General features: G+C 38.4%; 1 protein-coding gene across 5 annotated transcripts in view; it reads left to right on the top strand.

Moving 5' to 3' along the window:
* Window positions 1-21,546, top strand: part of PCCA (propionyl-CoA carboxylase subunit alpha) — a 421,040-nt gene that overhangs the window by 340,704 nt on the left and 58,790 nt on the right. For 4 of the 5 annotated variants that reach the window (XM_065409497.1, XM_065409531.1, XM_065409521.1 and 1 more), the window contains one exon: window positions 8,857-8,910. The exons of the other annotated variant lie outside the window; for it this stretch is intronic. In XM_065409497.1, coding sequence (XP_065265569.1) covers window positions 8,857-8,910 — 54 coding nt within the window. The remainder of the gene's footprint in view (window positions 1-8,856; window positions 8,911-21,546) is intronic. 5 annotated transcript variants of the gene reach the window in all.

Raw genomic sequence — 21,546 nt, 5'->3', positions numbered from 1 at the left:
ATGGCATGGCATAGAAATAAAGATATACATACATACAATGTATGTTCTAGAAGATTCCAGCCAATCAAGATGCTCAACTTTCAATTAGTTGACCTTTTTCCCAACAGGTGGCGTTATCATGCAGTTAAAGTGAGTGATCAAGATATTTCAGTAGGTTTGCTAACAGGAGGCACCATGATGCAATCAAAAAGGCGGTTCTCCTGCCTACATCATGACATTCTTGCTGGAATATTTGACAATATTTGACCATGTTCAAATAACAGGTGTCAAGTTACATTATTTGACCCATCGATTGACCAGCTTGCAAAGTCTAGAGCAGGCTAAACAGGGCAAACCAAAGACGATGTGCTCCATCTGTGAAAAATTCCTCTCAGGAGCCACATAAAGGGAGCTCAGACAGGATAATTTCCAGGCTGAGCAAAGAGAAAGAGCTCAGAGAATGGACAGATTGCTTGGGCCTCTTCATTTCTCTCTCTGCCCCTGTACATCAATAAAGACTTTTCCAGAGACAGCTCCAAAAGGACAAGTGTCAATGTTCCTCTTGGCTCTCTCCAAAATGGACCAACAATGACTCTTCAGGATTGAGGCCAAAATTCCACTCCCCAACACCCAAACTTCATTGTCCTTTCCACCACCAAAGGTGGTCTCATCCCAGGTTCTTAAGTGGGCAGTTGAGTCACATAGCAAAGACGTCTGGCATTCTTTCAGAAGTGCTATAATTGGGGCTGAGCAACTAACAAATATCTAAAGGCAAGGGAAAATCTTTCACCAAAACTAGAATTTGGCATCCCATTTTATTTTGTCTTCAAAGAGATCTTTAGAGAGGAGTGAAAAATTCTTGATAAAGGCTTAGTTAGCAAATCTGGAAACTCTGCAGGGTTCTAGAACACAGATACTCTTCGAACTCCCTAAAATTGGTGCCACGGTGACATCCCAGTCAAAACCTGCTGAAGGGGATTTCTTCTCAAGAGACCCCACAGACAGGAAGAGAGAAGCCACCCTTAAAGAGATTCTGAAGCCTCCTCAGCATGCTTTAGAGTCTGTATGTAAATAGTTTCACTGCATATATAATAGCAGTAATCAAGTAGGTGCACTAGAAAACACCTGAATTATCTGCTTCAGTTTGTTAGATAATTGGTTCCTCTGAGCTGGTGAAATTTTTTTCCCCCCATGCAATAAAATTGATGCTATCTCATCGTTTGCAAGTGGGTGGTCTGAGAAGGGACTGAGACTTCCTTTGTTTCTAAGAACAAAGGGGAAAGGGAAGTCATTTAATAACCAAATATTAAATATTGGCTTGGATTAATCTCTTTTCTTGTGATGGTGCTCATCACTGTGGCATCCGGTAAAATGGGAGCATAATCAGATTCTGCTATTATAGCTGTGCTGACATTTCTCATGGAGTCTACCAGAGTTGCTAAAGTTACTTTTTAAAAAGTTAGTCTTGGATATGCATATGGTCAGCAAGAAAGACAAACATGTAATCTCTGATACAGAGACTGAAAAAGTACCGGATATCTGACATCACCATGTCAGAGGTCTCTAGCCGTAAGGCTACCTTAGCAATGGCAGAGAGGTCTCCAGAGGTCATGACTGATCTAATAATGGGTCAGCAGCTAGTTTGCAATCACTCTATCTTATGGCTGACTCAGCTTCCATGTTGATGATATGGATGGATTGTGTGGTAGGGAGGGAGCTGGGGAATCCAAATTACTAAAGACCATAAGATTATAAATCACTGTTGCCTATAAATGACCATCTTGACCAAGAAGGAATGAAGGACACCAAACATCCTGTACTCTTAATATGTTAGGAAAAGGAATGGCCATTCCTCTCTTCCTAGAAGGAAGAGTTAATTACTCTGCTCACCCAGTCCCTATGGAGTTGGTTTGCCTTTTTAATGAGCTACGTCTCCTGCAATAAGTTCACATCTGCAGTCACCTTTTTCAATTTAGCTCTCAGCTTCTTCAACTTAATGGGGCTGACAAAAGCCTTTACTATCCAAAAGGTTAATTTAAAAGTATTAGCTATCACAATACCATAGCATCATAATTTTCTCCAGAGGAGTTACAAATCCTAGTGACTCAGAATACTTTGTATGAATGGTTGTAAGGAAAAAGTTCACACTCAAACACCAAAAGAATATGTATACTCCAGCATTACATTCAACTAGTTGATGGGCATCATAATCATAAGAGAACTTCTCCCCTGACACATACATCCTCCAGTGTGAGAATGGGTTCTTTTGAACAGAGAGCAGAAATAAAGATACCACTATAAAGTAAAATGCAGTATGGTAATGTGGGAGAAAGAAAGGGGACAGCTAAGATGGAGAGAGAATCATTTAAGAGGGTTTGTGTTCAGCCCCAACTGGGGCCGTGATGATGATGATCATGAGGTGTAGGATTGCATAGTGGTGTATTGTCTGCACTGCATGACAGTTTAAAAATACAAGGCATCCCAGCATATGAAAATTTGTGGTAGGGTTTCCAAAACTTGTTAACCAACTATTCTATTAGGCAGTGTTGGTCCCAGGATATTAGAGACAAGGTGGGTGAGGTGTAGAAGAGCTCTGGGGAAGCTTGAAAGCTTCTCTCTCACTGACAGAAGTTGGTCCAGTAAAAGATAGTATCTCACCCATCTTGTCTCTTTAACTATTCTATTGGGATTTAACATAATAGCATGATTTAGAGAAAACAAAACTGAAAAGGTCATGAGGAGGGCTAACAACATTTTATCAGGAACATGCACAAGACCCAATAGCTAATTAAGAAGACATTGCTAAACTGTTTAACCAAACAAGTAAAAATTGACTAATTAATTATGTGCACTATTTATGGGCATTATGTTAACTACCATAACCAGTTCATTAGGGACTATAGAAAAGGGGAAATTTACCTAATATTACGAATAATTGGCTAAATGGTATTGTCCCCAGTGCATAACAGAGGCTATTGTAAATTGGCAATGAATTAAATGGTGTACGCAAATTCCACTTAGTACAGTTCATAATTTGGGGTCAGTGACATCGCATCCTAATCGAGGCACATGTTGTTCCAAACAGTTGTTCTCAGCGTTGGGTTCTGTGTAGATTTCTTTTACAGTGTTTTTACTGATATTAGATCCTGACACTGCAATATTTGATAAGTTGGCTACTGTCCATCCAGTAGGTTACCTGGAAGACTGCATCTACAAGGAACGAATACATCTACCTCAGCTACAGGTGTACCTACAATATTTCCCAAAGCTGAAGTCAGCTTTGGCATTAGCAAATAGGAAGATACATGAATGGTATATCCTAGTACAGGTTGGGATATACCACTATGCCTGACCGGTTTGGAATGTGATATCCAAAACAGAGATAAGGAAAGGTACAGAACAACAAGTTAAGGAACCAATTAGTAAGATCTTAGGTGATGGAGAAAGTGCTTTTTAACTTGTAAACAGTCATGATATAAAGAGGTAGTTTTGGGGTGTATCTTCAAAGCGAACGTTCTGTGTAAGATAAGAATTGCTTCCCGGAATACGGGTATGTGTATCGCCTTTGGTTATTGTACTGTTTTGTCTTTAGACAATAAATCTGGCTAAACTTTGGCTAGGCTGTTGAACATTTTTAATTATGAACCACATAATTGAAGTGTAGTCAATCAGTTGGCTGTTCGTTTTAATCAACATTTCGACTCAACCACATGGGCCTCTGAAGTGTCAGGAGGCAGGGCTGGGTGGTCCACTTCCTGGGATCCAGATTCCCCAAGCACACACAACTTGCTGAATAAGTTACTGTGGCTCTAATCTGCAGTAATTTATGCAATTTCCTCCTCTGCACTGTGGAACTCTTAACAGCTCCTCCAGTTAGGGAAAGTTCCTTAATGCAAGTCTTCTGCAAGGGAACAGAGGTAGGAAAGGCATGTGTGGAGTCAAGGGGCTTCTTCACAGACTCTTGTTGCCTCCAGCAGATCTCTGAGGTCCATGTGGATCTTGGGGGTTGTCTTCAGGGTGTCCAGGTGGGGAGGAAAACTGGGAAGGAAGAAATTTGGGGAAATTTTGCAAATTTTAAAATACTGATTTTTTTCATTCCTCTATTTTAGAAATAAATCACATGTAGGTATAGCCCATATTTTCATAGGTTAAATTATCTAAAGTGTCTACTAATTTTGGGTGAATCGGTGTTTGGGTTCCCAACATGATAAACCTGGGAACTGATTTTCAAAAGGTGTTAGTACCCGCAACTCCAGTTGAAGCCTACAAGAGCTACAGGTGCTTTGGCATCTCTGAAAATCAGCTCCTTAGTGTGTCAAGTTGGAAACCCATCGATCCACTCTAAAGTAATGGCCGCTTTTTAAAAAATTTAGCTGCGGTATTTAAAATGTGTTCAGAGTAGTCACATGGGCTGTGATATTACTGTAATTATTTTTAGGTACTTTTTGTGTGTTTTATTCTGTATATTTTAATACATTTTACCCCACTGTTTTTGCCTTGGTGCCAAGCATTGATATATAGATATATATAAACCCAAGTACTCTCCATCTTACCTTGAGTAAATGAAGTAGTTTTCAGTATCACAAGATATTTGTTTGCTAGGCTTTAATATCTTTTTTTCTTGTTAGTGAATATTCTTTTTGACTCGACACATTAGTTGTTCATTTGTAAGCAAAGCAACTGCTATTGGTCTGTTTCAGTTTCTTTGTTTGCAGTCATTTCTTCTCTCCACCTGCTCACAGCAGGTAATCTGCAGATCCAAGAGTATCTGAACACTTCTGGCAAATACCTTGAGATCTTCTTCCGTTCTAATCCTGTCTGTATTGGTGTGGTGTGTCTGCCTCTCTCTCTCATACTTTGTATTTTGGGGGGAGTTTTCCTTTCCTCACCCCTCTTTTATAGCTTGTTTCTCAATTTCATTTTTATCTAAAGGTACTTATCCATTGCAGGCTTGAGTACTAAGCTGATTGTAACCCTACTACATCATACACTGAATAGCTCATTGATACCCAACTAAGTGGAACTAATTTTCTATGGCAAAGCAGAAGAATTTGGAGTAGTGTCACACAAACCTCTTGTAATTTAGTGGGAAACACCAGATTGAATTGATTCCTTGTGAAATTATTGCATTATTGCATATAATCATGCAGATATGTGTGATTGCACCCATATGTAGATATATGCACATGGATTTACACTTCCTAGTTATATACTTTGTTTACACAGATTATATCCTGAATGTACATGTTATATTTATGTGTAAATATAAATATATACATACAGCATAATATGCACAAAACCACATGTATACAATATTAATCATTGTATGGGAATTTGATAGCTTTTAGAATTGAAATGTTTTTTAAAGTTAAATCATATTTTCTACAAGTTTTAGTTTAGCTGTCTGCCACCTGAGTTCGCATGAAAAAAAATTATAGTTTTAAATGGGATTTTGTTAACTTAGAATCTCTCAACCTGTATTAATTTAATCAAAAAGAATATAAATTATTTTTTAAAATCCTATGATTTACACACATAACATAATGTTACTATTTTCACAGGAGAAAATATATTATTTAGGCTTTGTGAAAACGGTAGAAATATGCTTTGCATTAATTATTTTCTGCTTCAGACCTCTAAGTAAATGTTTTGCAAATTACTTTAAAAAGGGTTTTTACATGTTGCATGGTATTAGCTGTTCTTTCTGGTTACTTGCATTTGATTACTTTCCTGTTATCAAACATAATATGAAACCATGTATTAGAATGCATAGTTCATGTAAATATACAAATTAGAATAGGTGGAGACTGATATATTTTTTCTAAAAAGGTAGAAAATAAGAGAAACCGTTAACCATCTTCTTTCATTTTCCTGAAAACATCAATTGCATTTACAGATCTCAGTAACAAGCCCACCAGTAGAACAGAAATAACTCCTTTCAGTATGCTTTAAAAAAAATCTAATCACATTTAACAGCTGAGATTTATTTACAACTGTAATTTGAAACATTAATTATGATAATGTGCTGACTTCTTTTGTAATATGCTGTTCAAAAGCCTGGCAGTTTTCTTTTTGGTCTTGGTAACATATGGTTGATTTGGAGAGTCGATCCACTTTTTTTTTTTTTTTTTTTTTTTTTTTTAATATGCCCAGAAGGAAAATTTCTTTTCCCCCCTCTGTGTTTTTTAATTTTCTTCTCCTTCCCCCACCCCGACTTTTTTCTCCTCACTCTGTTAATTTGAGGGATGGATTTTAGTGCTTACAGTGAACTCTTGATACCATTGAAGACTGAATGCTGTACTGCATATTGGATACAGTGTAAGCAGGTGCCGTGGGGACTTATTGTACTGCGATGCCTATGCCCTTTCAACAATGGCAGGCTAAGGAAGAGGGTATTTATCTTCTTATCCCTGATACTGTGGTTATGGAAGTCAACCTTTGGGTATAAATATGTATTTGGTTTTAGGTTGTAGATTCTAATCTACATGTTTCTGAATTTATTTTCTAGATGACTCAACAGTTATCACATGAGCAGGCATTTTAGTTACTCGAAAGTGTGGTGAAGTCCTTGCATTCTTTGGATCTGATTTTGCAAATCTCCAAGCATGCAAGGAGATCTTACATGTGAGTAGTCTCATTGGAAACAAAAGGACTGCTCATATGAGTAAAGACTACCTGCATGAGGAGAGGTTTCCAGGATCTGATCCATAGCTATTAAAACCCACAAGTCCATTCACGATACTAAGCTATTGCTTTGAAAGTGTTTAAAGGAAAAAGAGAAACAATTTTTTTGTTTGGCTTTGTATTCCTCTATGAAATGAGAGTGATGGGGAGATTAGCCAAAAAAATGGAAATTTTATCAGGCTATGAAATTATTGTTAATGGCCTCTTCAAGGGGATAAAAGGGCAACACAGTAAGTGACAGCACTCTAATGAGGGCGAGGGCATTCCAGGAAAAAAAGAAATTAAGTCCCTTAGGTTTTTTTTTTTTTTTTTTTCAACTTGCCATTTTCTGACAGCTTATCAAGTGGTCAGTACTTGTTTGTTTTGGCATACAGTTCATTCATTGTAGACTGTCGGTACTTTGTTCTTCTTTGCAGTTTCCAAAACCTGATTGTGTTTATCCTAGACTGTGGGAAAAGTGTATATTCCTGTTTCCTTTATAAAAGTAAACGTCAGGTTTTGTATGAAATTTTATTTCCCATATTTTCCATTCCATTAATCATTATTGTTGAAATATGTCAGGCCTTGGCACATCCTTCTTTGTTTTCATATGATTGTACAGATTGCAGTGTCAGTATATGACCTGTTAGTTAAAAAAAAAAAAAAAAAATGCAAGTTTAGGCTGTGGTAGGAAAGCTATTGCTTCTATATATAAAATATAGCTGCAAAACATGCCACATTGTCAGAAAAGGGACAGCATTCAACTTAGTACTACTATTGTGTAGCATTTTGTCACTTCATTGTAACTGTCTTTAAAATGTGAAAGTACTAAAGGTAGTTTGCATTTTATACCTATCCTTGTAATATATTGTATATGCTTCCATACATATCGACACACAGGGCATATTGTATAGATATTTATATCTCTTTAAATTTAGAGCTATACTATGTATTTACACTTTTTGACTTTTGTCTTCATTCAGCAAAGCTCTTAACCACATATGTTGTGTGAGGGCCTATGCATACAGTAATTTGACAGCTGTGAGAGAAAATAGAGATATGACAGAGCAAATCAGAGAATTAGTATTCTGACAATGTAATTTATATTAAATAGTCCAGCTAATTGCATTAAATATTATCTTCTGTAAGTCAGACAGAGGAGTACATATTCACTTATTTTACAAGTAAATTTGAAATGTTAAGTCAAAACGCTTCTTCCCATGAAAATGCTTTACAAATATAGTATAAAATCTAACAGTTTGGATTAATGTAGAATTTCTCTGTGAAATGTGTGTGCTGTGAACAGCTTTTGAACTGAAGGAGGAAAAGACTCAAAAGGAGCAGTAACTTCTTGTATATTTCCTGTGTTTAGGTTATAGGTAATATCATGTATAACCAATAATGTGCTTCCTTTTGCACTGCCTAGTGGCTTAATGACAGTATGCTCTACGATTGGTCAGAGACTTGAGCCAACAGCCCCAAGCCAGATAGATAACCAAGTGTTTCACAAAATTATTATTTTTTCTGTTTTCAAAGGAGGAGCATTGTGTGCATGCATTTACAGCACCCTGTCACAAAGAGGAGATGAAAATGTCTCTTTAGAATGAGTGACATGCTTAACATTTATAGAGTTGAGGTAATATGGAGTACATGAAGTGATAATACAGATATACATGTGCCAGAGAATCACCACCTTAGAGGTGGAAAAGTCCTAGTAAGTCATAGAACCATAGGGCTAGAAAGGACCACGAGGGTCATCTAGTCTAACCCCCTGCCAAGATACAGGATTTGTTCTGTCTAAACTGTCTAAGACAGATGGCTATCCAGCCTCCTTTTGAAAACTTCCAGTGAAGGAGCTTCCACAACCTCCCTATGTAGTCTGTTCCACTGTTGTACTGTTCTTATATATCATAACATCCATCTCCCTGAAAACACACACATTCTTCATTGTACGTAGATGCATTTGTTTTCAGTACTCTTCAAAGTAAATTTGTTAGAATCTGTTAAAGCAAAAACTAGAATTTGAGCTTAAGTATGAATCAGCTTCTTAGCACTGAAGCTCTTAAATACATTTTTACATTATGCTTATTTTGTGCATATGTAATATGTCTACAGGCATTTTGGTTATTTCCTGCAGACCTTACAAGAAGAAAATAGCACTGCTTCAACTTACTGAGAAAGCTTCTAATTAATTTTTACATCTGTTTCTTTCAGTGCCTCTCTCGAGATGCAGCTGGAAACATAAGCATTCAGTTTCTGGGCACAGTGGTAAGTATTCAAGATCTACTATACTACATTATGCTTGTATTGACATATAACTTAACAAAAAAATAGGCAGTTGATAATGACTGCACACACACGCCTGTGTTCATGAATTTTGTCGGTATCTGTTTTAGCGTGTGCTTGCTTCAAAGTATAGGGTACATAAAACTCCCATTCCAGGTATTTCAAACTGGATGGAAGCAGAGCGATCCTTCAGTGAATGCTACAAAATGTTTACATTCCACATTTCACTTGATATGAGCCTATAACTTTTTGGCCCCTAAAAGGGTAAGGTATAATTGAAGGTACACTTGTAAGAAATAGGAGATTTTAAGCTTGTAATCTATTAGAATATATTCAGATTTCAGTCCATTTCATCTGATTTCTCTCCTCCCCCGCCCTGCTCATCCATTGGTGTTCTGTACATCTTCGTCCGAGCCCAGGGCCAATTTCTTTCACTCTATACTCCTCATCCTCAAGGCATTGTAGTAGCCATCCTCCCAGCTAAGGAGGACTAGATGAGAATAGCTCTTTTAATGGGCGATTCAAAGCACTGCCTCCATCATCATTGTCTCACTCTACCCTGAGGAGCTGAGAGCTGTTTCCACAGCTCTCCCTCAGTTCTTGCTGGCCTGCAGAATAATAGACTAAGAATCATGACCAGTCTCTACCATGGGAGAACTAAGCAATCGGACAGATCTTTTGCCTCTTTCGTGTATCTTGGGTACTCATGTGTAAGATGGAAAAACAAAATTGTGTGTTAAGTGATAGATGCTTCTAAGTCTACATACTCTATATCAAAATGGTATCTTAATTCTTATTGAAATGGTATCTTAATTCTGTCAGTCACGTGGTTAAAGTGATACTTAAAGTGCTCTAATTGTATTTTTCCAAGTTAATTCTAAACTTAAAGCTTTGAACAGATTAAAAAAAAGGTAAACTGCTGTAATAACTTCTGCTCAAGGATTGTGCGTTTACTTAGGTCTCATTCATTACCAACCACATTATTGGTGCTTAACAATCAGTGAACACTGTCCTATTCATGATGTTGGGCTTTGGCACTGGTCTAGGGTGACCAGATGTCCCGATTTTATAGGGACAGTCCTGATTTTGGGGTCTTTTTCTTGTATAGGCTCCTATTACCCCCCACCCCGTCCCAATTTTTCACATTTGCTGTCTGGTCACCCTACACTGGTCACTTGCTTTGCAGGAAAGGATGTTGCTACATGGCTGGTCTGATAGTCTCACAGCAGGAAAAAATAATGATTGAGACTGTTGCATAAGAATACTAACACATCTTGATCAGTTAATAGTACAAAGTCAAAATGGGCTTTAATCAAAACCCTATTTCTGAGCATCACCAAACTTCGGAAGGTATTGGTCAATTCTATGACTAGTGACATTCTTTTTTTTTTTTAAGTGGGATGCAAGTATGTGTTTTTATTATTAATTACTATTATTATTAATTTGTATTGCGGTAATTCCAGGAACCCCAGTGTTACAACAGTACCTCATTGTGCTATGGGCTGTACAAACACACAATAAAAAGGCAGTTTGTACCCTAGAAAGCTTACAGTCTTGATACGCTTTTAGCTTTAAGACATTGAGAGTAAAACAAAAGGATATTACAGTCGTTTAATTGTCTAGTGCTGATTATTACCATCTTAACTAAAACTAATATTGATTATCTCACACTGCTTTATCAAATCTGCATCTATTCAGAAAACTAATAATTATTTAATGAAAAAGGGGAAAAAATACCAGAATATGTTTTTGGAGAGGGGGAGAAGAGAAGAAGAGCATTTAGTGTGCACTATCAGGCACTTAATGTAGATGACGTAATACAGACTAGTCTTAACATGTTTCTTGTTGGTTGAACCTAAAGAGAGAATTTTAATCAGTAGATTAGAAAAATGGTAATGGAGACAAATCTTTTCCTAAGTCTGCTTTCTTAGCTATGTGTAAGATCTTTTCAGTATTTGGAAGCAGAATTGATAATTCCTTGCAACAGAAGAGGTTAGCATCCCTGAGGTACAGTAGGTAAAAGTTGAAGGGATGCAGGGTTAGGTAAGAGAATTCTGGATGTTCTCTCCTTTTCAGATTGACTTCCCTTCTCCCTCAAAGTCCTCCCCATTGCTTGTCTCACTCTCCCTGGTGTCTATGCTCCTCTCCATTCTGCTCTCCTTATCACCTTCCTTCCCCACTCCTTTGCTCTTATTAACTAATCCCCTCCTGCCTCTCCTGCACCCCAACCTACTACTCAATAGAGGGGGAGAGATTAAAAAAATCAGAACTGCCATGATGTTTCTCAGCTGTCACTCTGAGCTATATTTCATCCCTTTCCTCTACCATGTATCTGAGTTTCTCTTCAGATTACAAGCTTTGGGCTAAGAACAGCATCTTCCTGTGTATTGATGCAGCATCTAGCACAGGGGGAAGGGCTGATATGGATTAGTGCTTTTGGGGCATTGCTGTCATATCAATAATAATAACTAATAAAAATATAACTCCAAAGCCAGAAAAGAGGACCCCTTTCTCCACTCTTAGAACCTCTTTTTGGGAACTCCAGTATGTATGCACTACCATGCCCGTTACTAACAGACAGAAGGCTAATCAATGCATTATAAGGTTGGCAGTGGGGTTTTTCCCCTCATAACACTAAATGCTTGAAAGAAATATTTTGTGATATGATATTTAGATTTCTCAATATTCTGCTTGCATATGCTATACATCACTGTAGAAATTGGTTAGAAAAACAATTTATATTTGATTTTAATATTTTCTGTTGAGAGAAGAAAAACTAGCTTCAAGCATTCTCAGTTTCATACGTATGCAAATTCATCATGAGTTTCAATGCTGACAAGCAGCGTGGTGCTACTTAGCACATGCCCCATATACCTTTTCATCAGCACATGTTTTTAGAACCAGCTGATTGGGAGCACAGTCATCCAGCTAGTCATGAGGGCCTCAGATAAAATAATTCACTTGATTTCCTGACATTAGACATCAAAAGCAGTTTTTCTACTGGTTTTTGATAAGAGATGAGTCTCAACTTGATTGAGCCAGCTGACAGACACTGAAGAGAAGCAGAGAATGCTTCTCTATTAGAAACCTCATTGGCATCCCATGTAGTTAGTTAACGGACAGGGGAATGTACACTTCAACAGAAAGACTTGCATTTAAATAAAAAGCTTTAATATGAATATTAAAGCATAATGTATAGTAAACTTCTGAAGATTTTCTGTTAAGTAGTAGCAAAGGTATTTGTTTCTGCTGTTTTAAAATGAAAATGGAAAAAGCCATGCTACTGTTTCCAAATAAAGTAGGGATCATGAGTTTAAATTCCACAGTGTTGACATAATTCAGAGGTTCTACGTGGGTCTTTAGTAATGTTTCCTGTTGCTGGACACGACTAGAAATTCTTTGCTATTTGGGATTCTCTCTTCTGTTAGTTCATAGTGGCATTAGACAGTTTATGCGTTGCTGTTGTTACTAGCAGGAGTAGCATAACAGGAACACTGAGGAGCCCTGGTCATGGACCAGGGCCCCATTGTGCTAGGTGCTGTACAAACACAGAATGAAAAAGGCCTGAAAAGCTTAAAATATAAGTATAAAACAAGAAACAATAGATGGATACAGACAGATGGAGGGAGTACAAGGAAACCAGGAGACAACTCTTTCTCAATTGTCTCACAAGACATTGTTTCTACTCTTTATCCAATAAGTTGAAGATTTTCAAAAATAGGAGATCTAAAGTTAGGCTCCTAACCCCTTATTTAGGCATGTGCCTGAAATCAAAAAGTGTTGAGCACCCATTATCTTCTGCTGACCTGAGTCAGAGCTGTTGGCTTCTGAGTACTTTTGAAATCAGGCAGGGACATAAATATAGATATAGGTGCCTAGCTTTACGTTGTTCTTATTGAAAATCATGGCAAAGATTATTACCTCACATAACTTTTGATATCCTATGTTACAACCCTGGTGAGTCCTTCTGGATCCAAACCTTGTATCCCACATGCTCTTGGGGCTGGGCAGAGTTTAGGCATCATCTCTCTGTCTCTTGACCTCTAGGCACATACTCCAGGTGCAGACACTGTGTCTGATACCCTTCTTGGCAGAGGCAATCCAGTTGCCCAGGCCCTGAAATTATTGCTGGTTCTCCCAAGCCTCCCCGGCAGCTGGTGCACTTTCCCAGAGTTCCACCAAAGCTGTTGACCCTCTGGTTTACTGTTTCTTTCTTCTGGGACGATGGGACAGGGTAAACAAGTAACACAGAGACTCTGTAGAGGAATTTTTAAACACAGGTACTTTTGCTCATACAGAAAGCACAAGAGCGAAATCTACAGATCTGTGGAAAAAGAACACAACTGGCACACAAATCCCTTCTCCGGTGTCTCACCACCTTTGGGGGTTGGCTGTCCTTTTAGGGGTCCCAGTACCCCTTCCTGTACCATCCCTCCCTCCTTTTCAGCCTCAGGGTCTCTCTGTCTCCCCTGCAACAAGCTCCCCTGAGATTGTTCAGAACCAGGGGTAACAAGGTTTCCCCACATGTCTGTTTTTAACAGCAGCTCCTAACACCTTTTTCTCTGTTCCTTCTTTTCTGCTAGGGAGTTTCCATTGCTCCAACCCTATCCCCTGCAGGCAATCTGGGAGAACCAGCTTCCTTTAACATCCCGATTGTTCTATCAGGGCTGAGTTGTTCAATGTTAGCAATTTTTCGATTGTCTTGTACTGACTTCCAGACAGGGTTTGTAATATACCTGATCAATCTTTGCTAGCAAATAGCTGCTTCAATACACATTGCTGGTTTGATTTTACGAACTCTGTGTGTAACTCTATCAGAATTCATAAATTTTACATAGACAAATTCACCAAGCCATCACATCCTGTTACCAGGTTTATTGAATACGTTGTCATTTTGTGGACCTATACAAAGGTCCATTTTGTGGACCTTTGTGAACTAGTTATAGATTACAGCTAGGAATACAAGAACATTCTCTTCAGTTTGTTTTTCCTGGTAATGGACTTGCATTAATATGTGCTCACTTCTCAGACACCCTTCCTGTACCATTGCCAATGCCTATAAATTGTTGACTTTAGAATTTTCAAGCAATGTGTAATCAGTTTCTTTCCTTTGTCTTCTCCTTCTTGCATCCTTGCATGGTCCAATTAAATAGCGGTAGAGAATGTGAAGCTTCCACTGTATGACACTGAGACTCAGGTTGCAATGGCAAATGTTTAATAACCTGCTTCTTTCACCATTACAGATAAGTCCAATTCTGAACATGCTTGTTTTTCAATATATAGCACTACTGAAACTTTAGATATGAAGGCCGGTGTGGACTTTCAAAAGCGATTTTGAAACCTGTAAAAGCTACAGATATTATATCTAATGGGATGTGGAGACAGTATTAATAGCAAGGAAAAAAATATCTCACATTTTAATCTTGCAAATTCTACTCTGGTTTTCCACAGTTCTTTTTTTGTTTGTTTGTTTTCACAAAGTACCTCTCATTGAGTTTTGCCCCCATCAAGAGTCAAAGTTTGCTCTTCCAGAGTAAGCAGTGGGTATGGTCTCTAGAGTCTGAAGATCACTCGGGATCCTTGCTAATCTGAATTGAATTTCTCTGAAGTCATAGCAATCATGGGAATCACCCTTTTTCTTTACCCTGGCTCCAGATCACCTGGCAGCATTGCTCCAGTGTGACTTCTGGCAGGGGAGTTACACAGTGCAGAAGGGACTCCAGGGGAAAGTTAACAATTGCCTCAGGAAACGTTATTTTTTTGTGCATTCCTTTTGAATATGATGGTGAGCATCCTCTGGCCTACTGTCTCTCCACAAAATGACCCTGGATGCTGCCGAGGGCAGGGAGTGATCTCCACATAGAGATTTCCCTTTCAGTCACGTTGAGTAGTTTTAAAGTGTAATAACATATTAAGATATACGTTGGAGTTGGGATTTCTAAATGTGCTTAAGTAATTTCAGAATACAAGTCTCCCTGAATGTCAATTGGACTTTGTTTCTAAGCCACTTAGACACTTTTAAAAATCCCAGCTGGAATCTCAAATAAAAAAGTAAATAAAAAATAGTCTTTTTTGTGTGTGTGTGCATTTAGTTGTCTTTGTTTTAAAAAAACAAACCAAAAAAAAATCCACAAGAAATTATTTCTGTTTATCAGCTGTAACATTTAAATAGTCCCAGTTAGTCTTTGAAGTTCATGCCTTCAAAGATGGGCAAGTTCCCAGGTTGTTTGTTGCAGTTGACTCCTGAAAAGTTAGGTTACCCATGCAAAGCAGTACGTCTCTTTGGATTGGGATGACTATTTTCTGTAGTGGCCTAAATAAATAAATAAATAAAATTTTAGGCCAAGATTTTAATAAATGGGTTTACTGCAGTTAGGTACCTAAAGTCTTATTTAGGCTACTGAATAAGTGGCCTGACTTTTAAAAGTGCTGAGCACTGATTAGCTCCCATTGGTTTCAGTTGTGTGGAGCTGCTGGGTGCCCAGTGCTCTTTGAAAATCAGGCCACTTGCTTAGGTACCTAAATAAGGGCTTAAGAACCTAAGTAGAACCCAATTATTTAAATCTTGGCCAATGTTTTTAAATGAAAGCTTAACATTTCCAATGAGAATATGCAATGATGGCATTTGTAGGGTGGATTGCACTGTAGTACTTGAATATCTCAAATGATACCATTTGCCTTCCAGAAAAATGAACAGGACTTTGCAACTTCCTCTGTATTTTGCTTGAAAAATTTAGACTGCCTCTTATTCAGCTTGTTGATACTTTCTGTGGCAAGGACAAGGGTTTGGACTTGGTGGCTGCTTGAAGAATAGGTTAACAGGTTACCAAAGGTAGTTCAATTATTTTCCTGTGGGTGGATTAAGACCTACAAGTAGTGATTGAATACTGCCATCTTAAGATGATTACATCATGGTGAATGTTGAGCCTTTCTTTTCTGAGGAAGATTCCTGCTGCCAAAAAAACAAACATATGTGTAGCCTGCGTTTTTTAAACAGCTTTTTGATGGCTGCAGTTTTGGCATTTACCCAAGAGCTGTTTAGGAGATATTAATTTATATGGCTGAGAAGCTTAACTAGGGATCTTAATGAAACAAAGGCATGATGAAGTTAGTAAAGCTAATTTAAGTCTCAGAATGTACATTTTAAATTAAGTTTTTATTGATAATAAATATACTTTGTTTCTCATTAGTCTTCTAAGCTTCAGTGATAATATCTGTAAAATAAACATGTTTTACCAAGATTTAACATTAAGAATGCTATTAATATGACCCTTGGTACAGCAGCACAATTAGATTTCAAAGTGAGCATTTAAGATGTAACAGCGATTAATGACAACCATCGAAAACAATTTTGAACTCCATCGGTTTAACTCAGGAGGGTAAACTTAATATGATAATATATCTAGTTGAATTGTATCAGCTTAGCAGGAAAGTATGCAAATATGTGACCCTTACCTAGCATCTAAATGGATGCTGTGCTGATAGATTTATCAGTTCCATTAAAGAACTTTAGGGAACTTTGGAATTTCAGCAATTGTTCCCTTGGAGGCTGAAAACCAAACCTGATCTCATACTGGGACCATTCTGGTCTGCATATTTCCATAATTTGCCTTTGCTACTAATATGACAGCAAGACGCAAATAACTGTTTCTAATAATATCAAATAGAGTTGTGGAGGACAGCATTTTAATGTAGTAAAAGACCTCCCCGTGGGGTTGTTATTGCCATTGTAGAACAGCAGTTACACAGTTGCAACAATAGTCTGTTAATTGATTCGTTTAATTAGCAAGAGATGAAGCTTGTGCTCCATCTTGTCTTCTGATATCATGGGGGCAGCTACAGAAAGAATTCTTTGCATTTGTCAGGTGTAAGTACACTTAATGAAAAGTTCCAAATGCACTTTTCTGCAGAGGCAAAGTTTGAATGTTTTATGAATTTAAAGCTTTCTCTTACGATTTTTATGATTTAAGAACTGCTTCACCCTTGGAGTCTAGGAATATAATTTATGACAAAGCATTGATGTACTAGAAGTGGGAATTTGTAATTCAGATTTGCTTGCATTTCTAACCTAAATATTCAAGTCTAAGAATTATAGGAATAGTGGATCATTGTAGTAACAGTTCACTAGATTTAGTCTGGAAGAAATAAGGTCAGATTAGTGAAACTGGCCATCTGTCTTGTTCCAGCTTTTTAGTTGTATTTTTATTCCCCCTCTGGATAGACAATGAATTTACATGACCACATGGTATAGTTGGTAGCATGTGTGAGAAAAGAGATTCTCTTTGGGCTTGATTATAAATAAGGATATGATACAGTATTTGCTTCTGGGCAATGAAATAACTTTTTATTCAGTGTGTTTTAAAGGCATTTAAAATAAAATAAGTATATTTAGTTTTAATTTGATTTTCCTTTCCTCTTAGCTTAGTTTTGTCTTCTGTTCAAGGTTATTCTTCCTTATGGAGGGAAAATATTTCTAAGAACAAGACACACTTCTTGTTAAATGCTAATTAAAAAAATGAAGGTTACATTGGCTTACTTCCATTGTCATAATACTGACCTAAAATAAAGGAGCTCTTATAAGTCTAAAGCAAATCACAATAGGGAATGAAAAATTCATCCATTCATCCAAGATTTAAGAGATGTCTCATCCTGTTTTTTATAACACTGTTACTAGTGGGTGCTGTGGCACAGGAGATGCCATCAAGTTAGGGAGCACTGTGCAGCTTGCTGTAACTCAAGATAGCAAAGGGATAGTGTGCTATTGAATGGGCCATCTTTTTGAGGGACTGTAAATGAAGAGCCGGCTCGCTTACAGTCATTAATGTTCCCATGGCAATTTGCACAAGCCCCATAGCACTTTGCATTCTCAGTGTCTTGGCCAAATTCCACTTTGTGTAATTACCTTCTGTCTACATAAATTCCCACCGCGGTTTCAGCTGTATTTGGTATTCTACACTTCCTGTCCTAAACAGTTGTGGTGCTGCTGTGCACTGTTAACAGGTGCTGTGGCTGTATTTCAAGTGTGGGTGAAGTGATTCCTGTACACTTCTTTAATGAATTTTTTGCTCCCATTGCCATAGTGTCTGGGTATGTGACATAAAACAAGACACCAAATTAAAACGGTCACAACAGACAGCACAAATAGCTTAACTTCTCAATTTCACTAGCCCATCATAAAGAGAATCTTCCAAGGGATCATCTATAGGCAGACAAATCTTTGACCAGAAAGCTTAACCTTGAACAATATGCCATGAAGGTCAGTAGACTTGGGTTCTGGTGGACTACTAGAGGGAGTGAAGTAGACAGTCAGGAACCTTTCTGTGAAAACACTCTGCTTCCACATCTCAATAGTGTGTATATCAAGGGGCTATGAGCTGAACTGTCTCTAGTGATCTCTACCATTGCAATCGGGAAAGGTACATAGGAAGAGAGGCCATCTCTAAAGTATCCACATCCCAAATCTTAAATCAAACTGAAAACCTTGCGTCGCACCTTGAAGCAGATGGGAAATCAGTGCAGAACTCTGAATACAGCTGTAATGTGGCTGTGTACTCCTTTACAGCAGCTCTAAAATTCATCCATTTCTACAGTTCAAACCCTTGTCCATACTTGGTTGTCTCTCACCTTGACTATTACAGCCGCTGCTGCCGCCTCCTTTGTTGGTTTCATCTCAGCTGTGCTGCTGCTAAAATAATCTCTTCCTGCTGCTCTGATTTGTCTCTTCTCTCTGAATTGGCTCACTGCCTTCTATGTGAAGTTCAGTTTTGTCTTCCTTTTCAAGGCCTTGCATTACTTTACCTGTCTGACTTCTAAACGTCCTTTTGTTCAATCTTTCTTCCATGCTTGTCTCCACAGCTAGTTCCATCATACTTCGGTGCTCAGACTCTCCCTTTTCTTGTGTGCCAGTCAACCTCTTTCTCTTCCTCCAAGTTTCTTTTAGAAACATACTTTTTCTCAGAGGGGTTATCACTGATGGTCTCCAAGATATCGTCTTTGATCTGAGTTTACACCATCACCAGCTGGCTTATGTGCTCATTGTATCATTCTCCCTCAGGTCCCTCTGATGGGGCTGTGAAAAAAGGAGCAGGAAAAAAATGCAATAAAGAGAGGATGAAAAATTGAGCAGCTTGGATGGAGCAAAGGTAATGAATTAAAAGATGGTGGCAGAGAAATAGGCAGGAGCTTGGTTGGGCTGCACATTGAAGGCATGGACAAGGAGCATAGATTTGATGTAAAAAGGTGAAGGAAAGCCTTTGAAGGGAATGGACATGGTAAGGTAGATAGTCGTCTGTGGCAGCATTTAAGAGAAATGGAAACGTAAGGAATGACAAGGTGAGAGGCCAGAGAGGAGTTTGTAGTAATCGAGGTGAGAAATAATCAGTGCCGGAAAATCTGTGGGAGGGGGGGTGGAGGGGGAAATAGAAAGAAAGAAATGTTTGGAATTGTTGTTGAAATGTATTGAGAGAGTCAGTATGGAGGGAGAAGGAGAGGGCACTATGGTTCTGAGTGGAGAAATGGACTGGACAGTGAAATTGCCAGTGTCCCCTTGTGATATAATTGTGGACTCAGATGAGCAAAACTAACTGCTCTAAACTTTCTCTTCACCACAGCAAAATATATTTAAAACTACATTTTCATGGCTGTAACAGGTCTCTCAGGACCCTCTGTTTCTCCGAAGAGCAGCCAATCTGCCTACCCTGCAGCAAATAAGTACTGGCACAAGTAGGCAATCCACCTCTTCAGTTTATTCTTTCCATTTAATACTTATAGCCGTTGACCCTCAGAAGTAAATGGCTACGGAGGAGGTGAAGGGCAGAGCAGTTGTGGTAGGTCCTGTAGAGCACAGGAAGTATCACACTTGTGTGACAGTCTTTCAAACTCCAGTCCTTAGTTTTGGCGAGATGCCATATTTGCAGCATGCACAGGAAGTATTAGCATAGCAACGTGTGTTATGAGCAACAGAACCACAACAAGGTCCTTCCTGTGTCTGGTGGTGGTTTGATTTGGGAGGAGGAGAGAGGTCAGGACAATGGGGATGGAAGGGGAAAGTCCACACTGTTGTAATAACAGTGAAAACAAATTGCCCAGGTGCCCAAGTGCTTCAGTGCAAAGGATATGGTAAAATCTTGCTGGAGTACAGCAAGATTCCATCAGCGCTGCGAAGTCCAGTTTCTACTAATGCCATCCTGGCACACCTGGCTCCCCCCTCTCCCCCCACTTCATTCCAATCCATCTTAAAGAGTCGTTTTTTTCTGCAATACTCCCACACGCTAACTCTGAAAAACACTTTCTTTGTGCCAATGTTATATAAGGGGCGGGGGGAGTGATATTAGAATTTTAAAATATCTAAGTTAATATCCTGTTGTTGGTCTCCCAGTGCTTAAGATCCTCAGGATAGGACTTTTGTTTGTATCTTGCAAACATCAAGCATAATTGATGCTCAAAAAATAATGACAAGGGTGAAGGAGATCAGAGACATCTAGATACTCTGAGGGGTGTCTTGCAGCCAGTTTGCCCATAATCTTACTCAAAAAAGGAAATATGAAATCAAGCTATAGTTGGCCAGATTATCAATCTCATATGATGGCTTTGTGAAGCAGAGGCTGCACTGATCCTTCCCTCAAAGCACTAGGCCACCTGGCCTCTCTAAGAGAGGCATTTACACTCCCCACCACCAAAGAGTTATTTGCCCACAGCCATAGAGTGAGTCCATGTTACTGGGATTAGAACTCTGGCATTTCATGGTTCCTAGTTGAGTCCTTTTGATCACACAACCGCAAATATAGCAAACCTAGGTGCAATGAGCAACATCCATGATAAATTTGCAGCCTTAAAAAGGCCAGAGAGAAGAAGTCTCAAAAACTTATTTAGGAATTATAAGCATATTAATTCATATGGAAAGAAGGGATTCATGAAGGCATTATAGAAGAGCAACATATATGGGGAAACTAAGTTTAAGTATTTTTAGCTTGAGGTAGTGTTGAATTCACTTGAAAAGCAGAAAGAGTATAAAGAAGAGAAAGCAACTTTTACAAGAACTCATACTGGTATACCAAGAGTATCCTGAATGAGGAGAGATCAGAACCTTTGGTTTTAATCCAGGAGGAGTTGGAGACCCATGCTAGAATAATATACATGCAGCAGAATGTAACTGCAAGGTATTGCACGTATTTGAAGATCAAGAGAACTGACAGGTTGATGCTGCTTAACCTGTCAAAATCCAGCTGGAAGGTGGTGATGGAAGCTGTAGAGAAGGTTAAGAAGAGATTAGCACCAGAGATAAATGGAATTCTTGAAATAATCCACCATTAGTGCTCTGAAGAAATAAAGGTTTAAAGAAATATCGGTAGGGTGCCTAGAGAACAGCAAAGATCTTAGACGCAAGGTGTCAGGCAAATAGAATCACTATCCAAAATAGAGGGCAATTTTTCCTCAGTGGAAACTTTAAATTTGTGTCCTTGTTAAAAGGAAAATACTTAAATTCAGTGGTAGTACATAATATCACCATTTTTCATCTGGGAATGTTAGACAAACTATTGTAGGTAGAAAAACTGCATGAATGCCAGGGTCATAGAAGCATGTTTCAGTAACATGGAAGCTCATTGAGAGGGTAAGCAG

This window comes from Emys orbicularis, chromosome 1 (genome assembly GCF_028017835.1).
Source record: "Emys orbicularis isolate rEmyOrb1 chromosome 1, rEmyOrb1.hap1, whole genome shotgun sequence".
NCBI classification, from domain to species: domain Eukaryota; kingdom Metazoa; phylum Chordata; order Testudines; family Emydidae; genus Emys; species Emys orbicularis.
The sequence above is the reverse complement of the archived record's forward strand: the minus strand, read 5'-3'. Positions and strand labels throughout refer to the sequence as shown.